This window comes from Leptosomus discolor, chromosome 10 (genome assembly GCF_034619465.1).
Source record: "Leptosomus discolor isolate bLepDis1 chromosome 10, bLepDis1.hap2, whole genome shotgun sequence".
In the NCBI taxonomy this organism is placed as follows: Eukaryota; Metazoa; Chordata; class Aves; order Leptosomiformes; family Leptosomidae; genus Leptosomus; species Leptosomus discolor.
In genome coordinates this window covers 8973920-8989343 of record NC_141400.1, presented here as the reverse complement: position 1 = coordinate 8989343, position 15424 = coordinate 8973920, and the positions used below count along the sequence as shown (strand labels likewise).

The window sequence follows — 15424 nt, the reverse complement described above, 5'->3', positions numbered from 1 at the left end:
AGCAGAGAAATGCTTATTTTCCCTGCTATGTATATCTTTAGCGTATCTAACTTCAGCTGTAAGGTAATCATGTACTCTTATTAAATATACAGAAGCTGAAAAACATCTTACAGGTCCTTTAAAGCATCACTTGAATCTCTGCATATACACTATTGCAAAATTAAATGTTTGTACATTATGAATCACTTCTCTCTGTGATGGATTGTGGATGTGAAATGAAATATGATAATTTGCATTAGACTTTCACAGGCAGATGTGTGCCTTTTCTGAACTATGACCTAGCTTTTAAACTATGACTCTGCTTGATTCTAAGCTACACTATAAAGATAACTAATAAGAATTTAATACACAGTTAAGAATTAATTTAAGGGGTGTAGAAATGTTTCCAGTGAAATACTGTGCTTTGTTTTGTTTTCTAGCAGTGGAATTAGATCCTAACTATATTAGAGCTTTGCTGAGGAGAGCAGAACTATATGAAAAAACAGAAAAACTAGATGAAGCTCTGGAAGATTATAAGGCTGTCTTAGAAAAAGACCCATCGGTTCATCAAGCCAGAGAAGCTTGCATGGTAAGTCTTTCTAGTATACCTTGGCTAACTTTAAAGCGAGGCCTTTTCTTTGCTGTTCTAAATATTCAATGCTGTTTATGTGAGCAGCTTCATGTGCAGTGGTGATAACTTTTTTTCTGAGTCTGAAGATGTAGTGGTTTTCTCACTTTTTTTTCAGTCTGAAAATGTAGTGGGGTTGGACTAGATGACCTCTTAAGGTCCCTTCCAACCCAAACTATTCTGTGATTCTATGGTTCTCATTGGTTTTACGAAGGAAGATTACAGGAACTGCCACAACTTCCATGACAAGTCTCAGGTCCTTAAAGCACAGACCTGATACCTCTGTAAAATGAGTGAAAGTAAACATGTGTGCTGAGCTGTAAGCCCCTAATTACATGTTTAGCTGTTGAATAGCGCACACGCACACACTTCATTCTAGTTCTCTGATTGAGGCTGTTAATTGTATTTATGCATGGGCTAGAAAAGGTTGCCTGAACTACTGCTGCATTTTAGTAGTCATCGTTTCAATTCGGATCTGCAATTTGGAGATCGGAATACAAGCACCCTATAATACAGTTCTTGCTAGCTGCTTAATTAGTGGGAGTCTGGTTTCCTTTCAGTAGAATTATTTTTCTGATTGGTAAATTTGCACTTGAATGCCTTTATGGCATAATTATAAAATAATTACTTTTTTGATTACTTGATTATATCACTTTGAGAATGGCAAAGAGACGGGATTCTATCAGTTTGTATCTATGTTTGTATCTACTTTAAAATGTCGATATTTTTGCTCCTTGATTTAGCTGTTTTATGTGTTTGTTCTTTCCTATGCGTTGTGTGTGTATTGGCCACTTTGAGTTATTTTACAAGTAGTGCCTGAAGTCTGCTATTAATCTTCAAAAATTTAGCCTTTCACTTGAAGAAAAAGGCACCTTGTGGTTGCAAACAGCACTCTTCTGATTCAGTTCCTTTCTTTGTTCTAAAAAAAAAATAAAAAATTCTGCAGTTTACCATGTTCCTGTCTCCACTTTCACCACTTTCAATGAAATTACAAATATTTCAGGATTAAACATTTCTTGAGAATCTCTGCCATATCTCTAACTGTAAGGAAGTGCTTCAAAAGCTTCCTTGCCCTTTAGGATGTGTCAGCTTGAATGAAAAAAGGTAAACCCCTAGCACTTCCTGAAATCCTGATCTAACATGTAAATAATCCCTGCTCAATGGGGATTTAAAGTGACTGCCACAGCCTGCTGATTAGAGGTTTTAAGTAACTCTTTGTGTAAAATACCAGCAGGAAGTGATTTTTTTAGTGATATTTAGTATGTTAATGCTCATTGTGGAAAACAGCTGTGGATCTGACAAGTTCAAGGGTCTTTTCACAAGGGTAGCAAGGAGGGAAATTTATTTTGTGCAGAAAGCTCCTCTTACAGGCTGCTTGCTGCTCTTGTTTTTGAAAAGAGGTTATGAAGACTGTGTTGAAAGGACAAATGTGGTAGAGATGTAGCCAGACACTGTGTGGTTTTGAAGGAGCATGTGCCAATGAAAGGTAGCCACTATAAAAAGTACAGTGGTGGTCACTTTTTATCAAAGTCGGAGCTTCAGGTCATGGTAGGTAAATAGTTTGCAAGCACCAGAGAGCCTGGAAAGAGCTGACCATCTTCTGCAGGGGAAACAACAGCCTCACTACTCTTTACTTCCATTTTAAGGTGAACGGATGCAATTTAAAAACATAATTCTTACTTGGGCACCCAAATCTTTATGGCCAATACTTGACTTTATTTATATGAGGTTAAATTTTCAAAGGGCATCATTATTTTAGTTCAGCTTCACATCAGTGAACCTGCCATGTATTCTGCCCCATAAATTAAAATCATTTGCTTCCCCCCACAAAGTTATCTCTAAAACCACTTTAAATATGTCAATGCAGAAATATTTTTGAAAGGCTTAGGTTTAATTGTTTTAACTCTCCATTTGGGAAAATAAATCATTAGTAGTGATTCCCCCCCACCCCCCTTTCCCTGTACTATGGTGTTGAAAGTGACAGATTAGAAACTGCTTTTATAGCATATTAGACAAGAAGCCTTGCCTGAAATTACTTCCTTTGGGACTAGATCAGTTGCACTGATGGCAGAAAAATATTCTGCTTAACTGTGTAACTCCTGTTAGTGGTAAGGGTATGGTTTCACAAAACAGCTGAACTGACCTGCTAACTACCTGCAGCTTACAAAGCTGTCCAGTTGCTCTCTTTGTGCTAGCACTGGTACTAGCTCATGTCCGACCTTGGGGATGGCTGGTTCTATATGTGAATCTGACAGACAACTAACTCTGCTAAAGGGAAAACTAGCAACAAGCCAGCAAGCAAAAAGCCTCAAAGTAAATACTTTTGTATTGCCTTGGCCTTTTGCAGTCAGACAAGTCCTACTGCAAATGCTAGTTGAGAAGGAAAGAAGATGTGGTCAAGGCAGTGCAGGAATTGGGGCCGTCCCTTTTGGCAGCACCCGCTGACAAGGTCAGTTTACTGTACTGTGAAACAACCGGCTGATGCTTGTTGCATGCATCTGGTTGAGAGCAGGAGAGCACTTTATCACCTAGCTCTTGGCAATGGCTTAATAAATGACAAGCTTGTCAAACATCGTTACTGCATGGGTAGTGAATGTGATGGGTCCATCACAGTCTAGAGAAGAGTATTTGTGTTGGCCTTGTGTATAATCTCTTAGCTGAGACTATGGTTTATTTGATCCAGGAATTCAGCCAAGGAGTCTGCTGAAGGAAGCGACGGAGTTGGCGTTTCTGTAGCTTGTAGTCTTTTAGCATTGGTCTAGCTCCAGAGTGAGGCCTAGTGTGATCTAGCCAGTCACTTGGTAAAATAGCATTAGTGTATAAAGGAGTGCATTTCAGCAGCTTGTCATACAAAGAACTGTGAAAATCAGATTGTTACGAACCACCAGTCAGGACTCCATAGATTATAGAACCACAGGACAGTTTGGGTTGGAAAGGACCTTAAAGACCATCTAGTTCCAACCCCCCTGCCATGGGCAGGGACACCTCCCACCAGACCAGGTTGCTCCCAGCCCCATCCAGCCTGGCCTTGAGCACTGCCAGGGAGGGGGCAGCCACAGCTGCTCTGGGCAGCCTGTGCCAGTGCCTCACCACCCTCACAGTGAAGAACTTCTTCCCAGTATCTAAGACTTGGGAACGCTGTCAGTAGTTGGTACAAAACGTATGGAGTTCAAAATAGATATATTTTAGCTGATTGGAATGCCCTGAAAGTATAGATACTGTGCTGTTTACCTCTTGCAAAACAATTTTCTTTCAGTGAGTATGCCTCCGATAACCTCACAGAAGAGCCCTTGCTCAGTAACCAGTGGAGATTTGGGCTACAAGATAATCATAAACAGCGCTGCTGTTCTTCCTTGACCCTTTCTCAGGAATGTTTTAGAACGATCTGTAATTTATTCTTAATTTTTGTAGCTAGGAAGTACCGAGGTTGACTGTTACATGTACCTTCTGCTCCTTGACCTCATTTTACTAGGCAGAGGCTTTAGGCTCACATGTGGTGCAGAACACATTGTACAAAATGCCCTTAATTTACACTGCAGTGGGATTTAGGACATTCTGCCCTGAGTTGGTCCTGTTCTTTGTCAAGTTTCAGGGTAAAAGCAATCTTTTGAGACTGAAGCTTAAAACTCCTCTCTTGAAAAATTGTTAAGTAAAATCTGACAGCTAGTTTTACACTTTTAAAAATATTCATAATAAAGCTCTAAATTTCATAATAATAAAAAAACCCAATTCCAGTTGTAACGTTGACTCCGCATATATGGTTAACATATCTAATATGTAGGAGACTAAAAAGACTTTGCTGTAGTGTAAGGTAAAGTGCATTACTCTTTGCAGAAATATCGCAGCATTTTTTCCCCCTCACTGGTAACGAAAATGATGTTTCAGAGAATCTGAAAATTAGCTCCATTCAGTGTTCGAGCAAATGCTTCTCCTTCCTATACATGGAAAATATTTCACATACTGCTTTAGGGAATGTCATGATCTTGTTAAATGACAGTTTACAAATATTAAATACACAGTAGTTCTTTGCTTTGATTCCTGATTTGGTAGCTGCTGTAAAATTTCAGTACTGTTTCTATTTCAGGAATACAGTGCTAGTGTTTTGATTTATATCCTAGTGTCACACACTTTAGTTGTCTTTGACATCTTCAATGCCAAATCAAAAAGTTTGAAATGATAATGTTTTGTGGTCAAATAATCCCTATTGATGCTTTCCCATAAAATGTTTAATTATATGGTATCAATCTTCAGGTTTTCTTTTTTAGCAGGTGTGTAACAGTGTTGAGTGAATTTTAGCTTCAACGCAGTTTTTGAGGGATTGGCAGGCCAGATAAACTTATTTACTGGAAGAAGCTGTACTTTGAGATAAGTATTATAGACACCAGAGGTAAATAGCTGTCCTTACAGACACGTTTCTATAGATAACTAACCTTGCAAATACATTTCTGGAGTGAGAAATGCTGAGTCTTTGGAACAGTAGTATTCAGATAGACAAAATATGGAGCATGTATTTCAGATCAAGGATTTGTGTCTTCATTTCCTACGAAAGCCTCATATCCAAATGTGAGACACGCATGCTATATATGCCAAACTCATCCAAGGTTCAGCAAATCCAAACTGAATTTAGAGCCTGGGGATATCCACACATGTTTTCCTGCAGGCAGCTTAGGTCCAGATCTGCACCCAACTTAATAAGCCCCTCTGGGTCAGCAGGAGTCAGATGAGGTCTGACTGGGCTAATTAGATCTGGCTCACTGATGGTGATGCTGGGCCTGGGCTGGTTTCAAGCTTAGCCATCCATGTGTATCTGCATTCTCTTCCTTAGTACTCATTTTTCTGGTCTTTTTCTGGGGTATACCACCTCTCTTCCCCATCACTGTAGCAAATGAACAGTATTTGCCTGTGTTCATTCACCAGCGCATCCTGCATTGAAGAGGAGTAGCCAAGCAGCCTTGTCAATGGGCTTTTTCTTGAGGTGAACATCTAATTTCACTGTGGCAATGGTATCAGGATGACAAACCTATCCATGATGACTGGAGCTGTAAATGACAGGAAGGAACAAGATTAGGAAATGAATTCTTTAACTATGTTCAGAAGCCAATTACCCCAAGGGAAGTGTATCGGGAGTGAATTCCACACCTGTTACCAGAGTCTGCGACTGTAATTAATTTACTGATAGTGCCATTACAGCAGATCTGTCTTATTTGCTCTGACCTCCACGAGAAGAGACAGCATAGTTATGCATATAATTGCATGCTGAACTGCCAGAATTATACACTAATAAGCGTAGCATAAAAGCTTGAAATAGTACTTCTGAAAAATACAGAGGTACAAAAAGTGACTGTCATTCGTAATGTATTTTGTTTTAATGTTGTATTTAACTGATGTATAGAAAATGCAAAATTTAAATGATACAGTGGGAAATTTAGTTGTAGTGAAAATAAAGTTCTAATTAAAAATTATCATTACAACCATATAGCAAAACACCAACACTCTGTAAGGGTGGAAGGTGTCACAGCTGTTCTGGGCATAAATGGGAGTCTCGAATCGTTAGGAATGCGTAGAGCATGCACTTGTATAATGCTCGTTAGAAAAGTGGTAAGTTAGTTTGTGAAGGTGCAACAGATCTGAACAGTGGTGCTGGTTCTGAGAAGGGAAGAAGCACGGTAATGAAGCGTTCCTTGGACTAGCACCTCGCTCAGGAGGAACTGTTGGAGTTTCCTCCCGGTGCTGAGCTGCCAGATCAAGGCCCTCATTTATAATACCCTTGCCTCCTTAGAACCGTATTGCGTAATAAGGTGCTGCTCATTAAACTATGTCCTGAAGTTCATACACAGTGAATTCAGCGATGTTCTGACAGAATGTTTGTATTTAGGTCTTCATGTTTTCACAGTGAGGATTTCCCAGTGATGCCACTGAGAACTGACCTTATGGATGTTTTCCTCATTACACCTGTGTTTACCTTCAGATGTCAAATGCTGTGCTTGCTTAGTTCTTCTAGCCTCTCTTACCAAATTTAATGCATGCAGCAGAGGAAATAGGGCTAAAATAGACTTTTAATTGTATGTCTCTTATATTCCATCAGCTTTTCAGTTAAAATTCCAAGCACACAGATCAGATCTGGTTTTCAGCAGTAAAAATGTATGCCTATATGAAACCTACACTTAGAAGTTACGACTTGCTGTTTATGTGAACTGATGTCATAGGATGAATTACAGGTTTCCAAAATAAGATGAAAGTGTGGTTTGACATAAGGATTCCTTTTAAGCCATAAAGAGTGTATCCTGGGTATCTCCATGAAAACTCCGTTAGCGTAACCTACAGTATTATGGAAAGCATGGGTCTGATTCCAATTTTTATCTCTCCCCACAGCGATTACCTAGACAAATTGAAGAGCGGAATGAAAAATTAAAGAAAGAAATGTTAGGTAAGTAGTGTGTACATATAACTTGCATAATAATCTTCATAGTCTACTAAAAAAATAAAAATGCATTAGTAGAATTTTTTGCATAAAATGTAAAGAAAGTAAATCTTAAAGGAAGTATTTATTCTACGTTAAACAAAACTCCTGATTTCTTCTGTATTGCTTGTTTTCACCCACACTAAGTAGTAGCTGAATAATTCTCGCATACAGAAAAGGCTATTAGTTAAATTTAAAGAAAGAAGACTCAGGACCTAAAACAATTTAATATTGATGCATCTAAAAGGAGGGGGAAATGGTCTGAAACAGACCAACTGCTCTGCCCTTTCTCTCTGCAAGTAAACCTTCAAAGGAAACATTCCCGTGAAAGGGATAAAACAGGGTTTTCACTAAACCTTTATGTAGAAGTAGTTAACCAGCTGTACTACCTGAGCATGTTTGATCTTGTGTCTGAAGAAACAAATTTGGGGTGTTTTGTAGCACTTCCAACCTATAGACCTCCAAGTCTCCATGTTTACTTTGATTTATATAGTATAGTATTGCAGTTCTGTTTGTTTGGAGGCTGAATTAGACCTGCCTAGTGTTACAAACAGGCATCTGGCCTTGCTAGGAGTGGAATTAGATTTCCAAACTGTGTAGTTCATTGCGTCTTGATGTTTTACAATTCTATACCAAAGGATACTATTGCCTCTACTTGTTTGTAGAAAAGATAATTCGGTTAATATAACTCATTTGAATGCATGTGTCCCCAGCATAGTGTTGTATGGTATTGCTTGGATAATATCTTAACTGGATTGATGTATTTCAAAAGCATAACTGCTTAAATAAATGTGCCCAAGCAAGATTGGTTTTCATGTGAAATATTAAGTATAAAGCACTTCCTTTGCACCACTCGGAGTGTTAGGGTTAAATGTTTGGGGGGGGGAACCTCCTGCCCAAAAAAACCCTGCTGTCAACATTGTCTGCTGCCTCCTAGTTAACAGGGTTTGTTAGTTCTTATAGGTTCAGACACTGCATAAGCCAATGTGACCTTCTGGGTTTTTTTAAAATGAGTTTTTATTTTTAGATAATCTTTTCATTTGTACTGTTTAGAAAATCACACAAGGAGAGTCTAAGATAAAGGGAAACTAGCTGTACTTAACCAGTTTCAGAAATAGTTTTCAATAGTTATCTGTTTACTCATTCTAGGTGTGACAAGTAGTAGATGAAATGCTATTTTTAGATGAGTAGGCTTTGAGGTTTTGGGATGGGAAAGGGGAAGACAGTGTTTTGCTATTCTGCAGAGAACCAGGTTAAATCTTGCATACTGTAACACAGATTCTTAAAATATTTGGGAAGAACAGACTGTTTCAAGGGCTTATGCTGAAGCTGATGTTTATTTTATTTCTTGTTGTGCAGGGAGTCTGATTTACTCTTGTTTTGTGCCTGTTTTGACCTAGTAAAGTTGCAGCGAGGCTTTCTAGAGCTTTACGTGATCAGATTCTGTTTCCACCATTGTACTTGGAACAAGACATAAATAAAGAAGGTTAAGTGTGATAGTGCTATAAATAAATTACAAATGCAGAAAATCCTCAGGAGGATCATGCCCATTTGTAGGACATGGGATAGGTTTCAACACAAAGTAATATGAAGACAATTCCTGATCTTTTTTGAACTCTCTCTTTGTTGCCAATGTCTAAAGGGCCTCAACGATCACAAGGGACTGTACTGAAACAATAAATCTCACTCTGTAAACTGTCGTTACAAACCTCGTTCTGAACTGCTAATTTTTGCCTAGATTTCAGACTAGATGTGATCTTTTTAAAAAGTGTTAATCCAGAGGGAGTTAGGATTTCAGAACTGAACTTGTCTTTTGGGAACCAATTCAAGCTGTTTATGTAGGTTCTCGAGAAAGGAATCCCTTCTCAATGATGTCACATACGTGCAAGGTGATACACTGGTATTTACTGGTGTAAACAGCTGGGAAAACCAGGCTAAGAGTGGGGTAGTACAGCATATGCCCCTGTGTTCATCCACAACCTTTGCATGTGACAGGATTCATATAAATTGTCACATGCATCTTAAAATTATATGGTGTCAGTTGGGCAGGTGGCACTTTATTCTTAGCACTGCTTGTGATCACTAGCATAACACAATTTGAGGATTTTCTTCTGGGCTCCATTCTCTTAATAGAACACTTGAAAGTAAGTTAGGAATATGGGCAGTAACCAGAGTAATTTTTTTAAAGTTGTAAAATTCCCTGTATCTTGTCAGTAAGAGAGATAGCAGTGATGTCATGGATCTAACAATGGAGGCCTGGGAAGGAAATCCTTCCCAAGGTTTACGAAATGCTGCTGCTCTGTCTGAGGTCAAGGAAAAAGCCTTGCAATTGAAGAAGAGGGATTAGATGAGAATCCTGGAAGGAGCGAAGGCCAAACTTGCTATAGCGCAGTGGTTGAGAAATTTCTTTGGACTGGTTTTGTACAATGTATTTGGTTTAAGCTGTTTCAACTTTTCTTTGTTAATGCTATTTACCAACTGAGAACTGTGTCAGGGTAGACAATCGCTTGTGGTCATCTGTTAGGAGGTTACGTGACTACTGGTTAAACAGTGCCAGGCGTGCAAGGATTCATTCTTGCCTTCTCACGGGGGAGTCAGCTCAGGTGTCTGGGTTGTACCCCAGATTTTTTTGGTTCCAGGAGAGCAAGTCCGATGCATCCTAATAGTTCCAGGGTAGGCCTGGTCCAGGAGCACTAACTCTAAACTTAATCACCAACAAAATCTTCAGAAAAAATGTCACAGGTCGTGCTTTGGCTCCTTTGAAGTTTGAGTATTGAATTTAATTCCTACTTTAGTCAATGAATCAGCCAGTAACGTTGTTTTTCTAGGCTTTTATTCTTTCAACTAAAGCTTAATCCTGGTATACCCAGCTGACTGACACTGTCATGAAAACTGGAGCTGTGTACAAACAAACCAAAATAAATGGAGTGCATCTTCCTCCTTCCCCAAGCGTGTTTCCTGTTTTCCAGTGCTACAGCTCATTACCACATACTTTGTCAGAAACTGAAACCACTTCCTAAGTGATTGCGTGTAAATAAATCAGAGTACGCATTCTTGGCTGGATTTTTCTTCCAGACTACCTACCCATGAACTCTGGTGTGCAAGTGGTAGCGCATGTGATCGATGAAGTTGATGTCACTAACAAAAGCATGTTTTGTTGCCAAACCAAGGCCATTTCTGCTGCGTGTTTGGAAAGGGTCTAACTTTTCCAAAGCTGACATTTGTATTTAAATTATTTTTCTGTTTTCCATTCAGCCTTTGCAGGTTAGTGTTGCCACTTGCCACTGAATTATGCTCGGTATGAACTAACCTCTGAGTTTCACATTAAAGAAAGCTGAACTTTTAGCAGACTTTGAAAGTAGCTTTTAAATCCACATGGTTCTTTGCCTTTATGCTTCATAACGTCAGCGTCCTCTGCCTTAGTAATTGCCCAAGATGTGAACCTGACCATTTTCTGTGTTCTTTCTTATTTCTCTTCTGACTTTAAAGCCAAAGATTTCCAGCTATTGTGCAACAAGCTAGTCTTGTTTAGAGAAACTATAACTATTGTGATAACTAGAACCAGCTCCTTTGGGGAGAGGGTGTGAGAAGAGGGGAAGTTCGGAATAGTTTTAGCAAGGTTTAGCAGCTTGAGGGCTGTGATAATACAGTTTTCTGTGTTGCTACAGGGGAGACAAGTATATTGGATGTAAAAAAAAAAAAATGAGATGGAATACATGCCAATCTGTGTAACCTATTTTATACACACAGGTTTCATCAAATCTAATTAAAAACTATTGAGACTTTGAGCTTAAGTTATAAATGAGTGCATTCCAGAAAAGAGTGAGATGTACTTGATTATCAATGTGATTAATGGGAAGGCCTATCAGAGCATATCACCTGGGCCTTTCTGCCAAGAAGAGATTTTTTCCAGTTACTTGAGATCAGCAAAGACATTTATTAGGCTTAGTGCCTAAAGAATTAGGTGGGGTTTTTATACTGAAGTGTATGTTGTATTTGCAAGTAATCTGCTAAAGCCCAATACTGTATACAGGGAGGTCACTTTAAATAGTTCAAACCAGAGCTAATACGCAGTTACTTTTGGTTCAGTCTTCACTTACCGTTTAGGGAAGGGAAAAGGATTTGCCCTTGCTCTTTTAGTTGCTTGAGAAATGTCAGTAATACAGAAAGTTATACAAAGATCAGGCCTCATCAGGAAATTTGTCTTATCAAAAAAAAAAATCTTAACATAAACAGTACCTAGCTTTTTAGCTTCCAAACACCACATTAACACTAGTGACTAGACTAGAAGTATTGCCAGAAAGACTGAATAGCAATTCATTCGGGCTGTTACATCTTAATGTAAATTGCGAGAAATCTTTTTGTGCATCTGCCTTTCGCAGTAGGATGTTACATAGCAGTTTAGGTGAGTAACAAATCACAGACTTCTGAGCCCTAAGTCGTTTTTTACTAGTTAGCTTTCTTGTTAACCTCTGAATATTGCTTTGCTGAAGAAACAACATGTTGGAGTTCCAGGTGAAAAGCGGACATAGGCTCTCTAAAATATAAAGAACAAGATTTATGAAAATACAGTCTGAGAGGAGAATGTGACCCTGCTCTGGGACAAGTGGGTGTTTAATTGCTGAGAACTCTTTGCAGCTGAGTCACAGCTCCACATGCCTTTTTCCTTCCTTCAAGCACAGTCTCTGTTTAAGAGAGCTTTTCTCTGGGGGGAGGGGGAGGTTGGACTTAACTACAGATCTTAATTTAGGGATGAAAGGAGAGCGGGGGAGGAGGAAGTAGTGCTTTCCTACAGTGATGGGTTTATGTGCGCCAAGACAGCAGGAGCGGTGCTTTGGGCTTGAGTTCCCGGAAGAGGCAAGGCTTTCTTCTGTTTCATTAACAATTTATTGAATGTGGCTGCACCAAAAGGCGTTGCTGTATGTGGATTTAAGTGATAGAACAGGAGGGTGACCTATGGCTGTATTGTATCAATTATTCAATCCCAGTGAGATGAGAATAAAGTATTAAATGTATCGTATGGCCTTTAGCTTCTCCCAAGGAGCTGGCCTAGCTACAAGCAGGAATACCAAGGCAGTTGTTCTGTGTTTATTGGCTCCAGCGTGACCGGGAAGAGCCACTGTACGAACTCCGATTAGAAAAGACCTTTCACAGTTTCCGGAAACAGGCAAACTCGTCTGCCGGCTCCTGCGCCAGCTGCCGTGCCGGGTGGCTTGTGAGCTCTTTACAACTGACTCTAGCGATGCCAGACTACACCAGTATTCTTCCACCAGTAGACAAAGACACTTCTCACACGAAACCTGAAGCTAAGCAATGACCAAATGTTTGTCTAGAAGTACAATAGCAACTATTCATCCCAGTCACAGAGATGCTATGAACAACTTCACAGTTTTATAACCAAAATGCTTTTAGGATGCAGTCTAAAATTTATGAAATTCGTAGTTAACTCAGCTTAAACAGGGGGTAGCTTAAAAAAAGCCCAACAGGTTGTCTTTTATCCTGTGTAAGGCCACGGAATTTCCATGTTGACTCTCAAAGACCAATCTTGCTATAAAACAATTACACAAATCTCTGAAAGATACTCAGTTGTGAACCTGTACTTTGGTGCAAGATCTTAATTGCTTTGGCATGTTTAGCAGTACCATAGTAATGCTGTTAATTCCTTTGGGCAGGACTGAGTTGTTCCTTAGAATAAAATGTTTACAGTTTTCCCCAGCTATTGTTTCTTTTTGTATTTTCTGTGATTGTGTTCAAAAAATCTCCAACTCCATTTTGGAAATGCGATTGAAAAATCAGCGCAGTTTGGTTTATGGGGGTGGTGTTTAACTGTTGCCGGATCGTACGAGACCAGGGGCATGCTGCTCTGGGATGGGTTCAGGCTTGGGCACGGTTTCTGCTTCGAGCCCGGTCACAGGCCTGCAGTGTCACGCCAGGCTAAATCTCTTCGTCTGTGGGTGCTCCGTTTGTGCAACATAAGTACTGCTTGTCTCTTCTGCAAAGAACTCACGCAGGGCTTTGCTCCGGAGGTTTCTCTGCTGCTTTATCACTGCTGCAAAGTTACCGTTTCAGTAGGGCTTAGCAACAAAGCCCGGACGAAATTCTGGCTGGTGCATTGTCGTGAGGGGAGTTACGAACAGCAGTAGTGAGGCTTGCGCTGCTGGGCAGAAACAGCGTTTCCAAACTAAGGAAGCAAGCGAAGAAGCTAAATGATAAGTGTTCACGTGTCTCTGCCCTTAGATTCCAGTATGTTAGTTTAGAAATAGAAATACCGGTGAGGATGACTAGAATAAGAGATGTTTCTCACGAGTTAAGATGGCTTTGCTGAAAGCACACGCGTGCAAGCAGGAGTAGGTGTGGCATTTGCGTGGTTTAGTTACGTGACTGTGACGACTTCAGCTGCTCAGCTGCATTTCCTGCGTGCCAGCGCCCGTGTCGCTTTTTCCCCTGCCGTGTGCACGCGCAAAACTCCCAGCACAACAAAATCTGTTGCCTTGAAGAATCTAGTGAAGGTAGAATGCTTTTTGAAAGGTGGTGTGTAGCCTGTGGATGCAGACCTAGGGTAGGCTTCAACTTGTCCAAACTTCTGTTTGTTCTTTGGGAAATCAGTCTACAATTCTGCATCGCAGTCAGGAGGAAAATAATGTTTTTCTTGGAAAACAGACCATCTTCCTCCTTTGTCTTGTCATGCCAGGGGCTCAGTTAGCTTGTGTTTAGCCAACATTGAAGTTCTTACCTCTGCTTCTTGTTTGGTTTTACGTGTTTTATCTATTCTCTCTTCTCTATATAGATAAGGTTTTTTAAAAAGATATCCCTTTGCTGCCCTTCCCCTTTTATAGGTGGTAGCGAGATTCATGTTCTAGAGCCAGAGAGCATGTGTGGTACGTCTCTATTGATAGAAGCCTTTAGATGTTACTAACTGTCATACCCTCTGTATATTTAACAATGCTTGTTAAATAATAGTTGTTTCGAGCTCTTAGCAGTGCTAAGTGGAGAACTAGTTTTGCAAGTGAGTTAATAATGACATGTCACGTGACATCATCACGCTGAGGTTTTTTGCATTTGTAAAGTTGTGTGCTTCAGATGGAACTGCTTAGTTTGCAGGTGCAAACACAGTTGCAAGGATTCATGTGTTTTATTTTTCTTTATATCAATATATAGATTTAGAAAGGGATTTTTAATAATTGCAAATGAGCAGTTTGAACTTTGTGTTTCATTGTGTCTCTTGGTAGTTTAGGAAACTGGGCAGTTACAATATTCTTGATTGATTGTAGAGCTGTAGCTGCTGCAAAATTGAGCAGAACTGAAACCTTTGTGTGAGAAGACTGAATGTTGGCAGCTCCAGTTATATCCAAGAGTTAAGTATAGGGGAGGCCAGTACTTTGTTGTGAGCTCTTAAAACTCTTGTGCCTCAAGAGCGTATAACTGAGGAAATAAGGTGCTTCTGGATAGCTGTAACCACATAGCCTGACTGTCTGCAGGCACTGGCTCGTTGTCAGGGCTGCCTGACAAACTGTTCAGAACCAGCATCAGGTGACCTGTTTTCAGCCCCAGAGCTTGACAGTAACTACATCACAACTGGGATTTTTTAAAATTCATGTTGGAAGCCTAAATATTCAGCAAACGGCAGATATTTCCACAGCGTTTACCTTGAATTAGTAGAGCTGGACTGTGTGGACGGGCCTAACTCAGTGGGAGTTTTCCCTCTGCTTAATACTTAACAGGTTCTCTCTCTTTTTCATTGTAGGAAAACTGAAGGATCTTGGGAATTTGGTTCTCCGCCCCTTTGGCCTGTCAACAGAAAATTTCCAGATAAAACAGGATTCATCAACTGGTTCATATTCCATCAATTTTGTTCAAAATCCGAACAACAATAGATAACATGAATTCAATCTAGCTCTGCTGGCTTCCAGGCTTTGTGACCGTGTGCTTGCACCTACCAATAAAAGGATTCAGCAAACATTCTTCACGCTCCCCAAGTGAAGATAAGACTCGAGCATATTCATTTCCCTGCTTGTGAAATTATTTGCAATGTGGATGTAAAGCAAGTCATTTGACTTCTTAGTGATAACTGTGTCTATTGTGTGATTTATTTTTTTATTTATTTTTTTTTCTTCCCTTGCGGTGTTTGGGTTATCCAACAGTCAGGTTCATTATTTTGGCCCATTCAGTGCTGGCAACAAAATTCTAGCCAGCAGGTCAGTTGAATCAAAACGCTCACCCAGCTGTAGCCAAGCGTCGTGGTGTAACCCCAGTCGGCAACTCAGCCCCACGCAGCCGCTCGCTTGCTCCCCTGTGGGGGGCCGGTGGAGAGAATCAGAAGGGTAAAAGTGAGGAAAACTCTTGGGTTGAGATAAAGA

At 40.0% G+C, this 15424-nt stretch overlaps 1 protein-coding gene across 3 annotated transcripts in view; it reads left to right on the top strand.

Moving 5' to 3' along the window:
* Nucleotides 1-15135, top strand: part of TTC1 (tetratricopeptide repeat domain 1) — a 32960-nt gene extending 17825 nt beyond the window's left edge. For all 3 annotated transcript variants that reach the window (XM_086470959.1, XM_086470960.1, XM_086470962.1), the window contains exons 6-8: nt 420-568; nt 6980-7034; nt 14812-15135. In XM_086470959.1, the coding sequence (XP_086327085.1) occupies nt 420-568; nt 6980-7034; nt 14812-14945 (338 nt within the window). In that variant the 3' untranslated portion in view covers nt 14946-15135. The remainder of the gene's footprint in view (nt 1-419; nt 569-6979; nt 7035-14811) is intronic.
* Nucleotides 15136-15424: the final 289 nt, after the last annotated feature.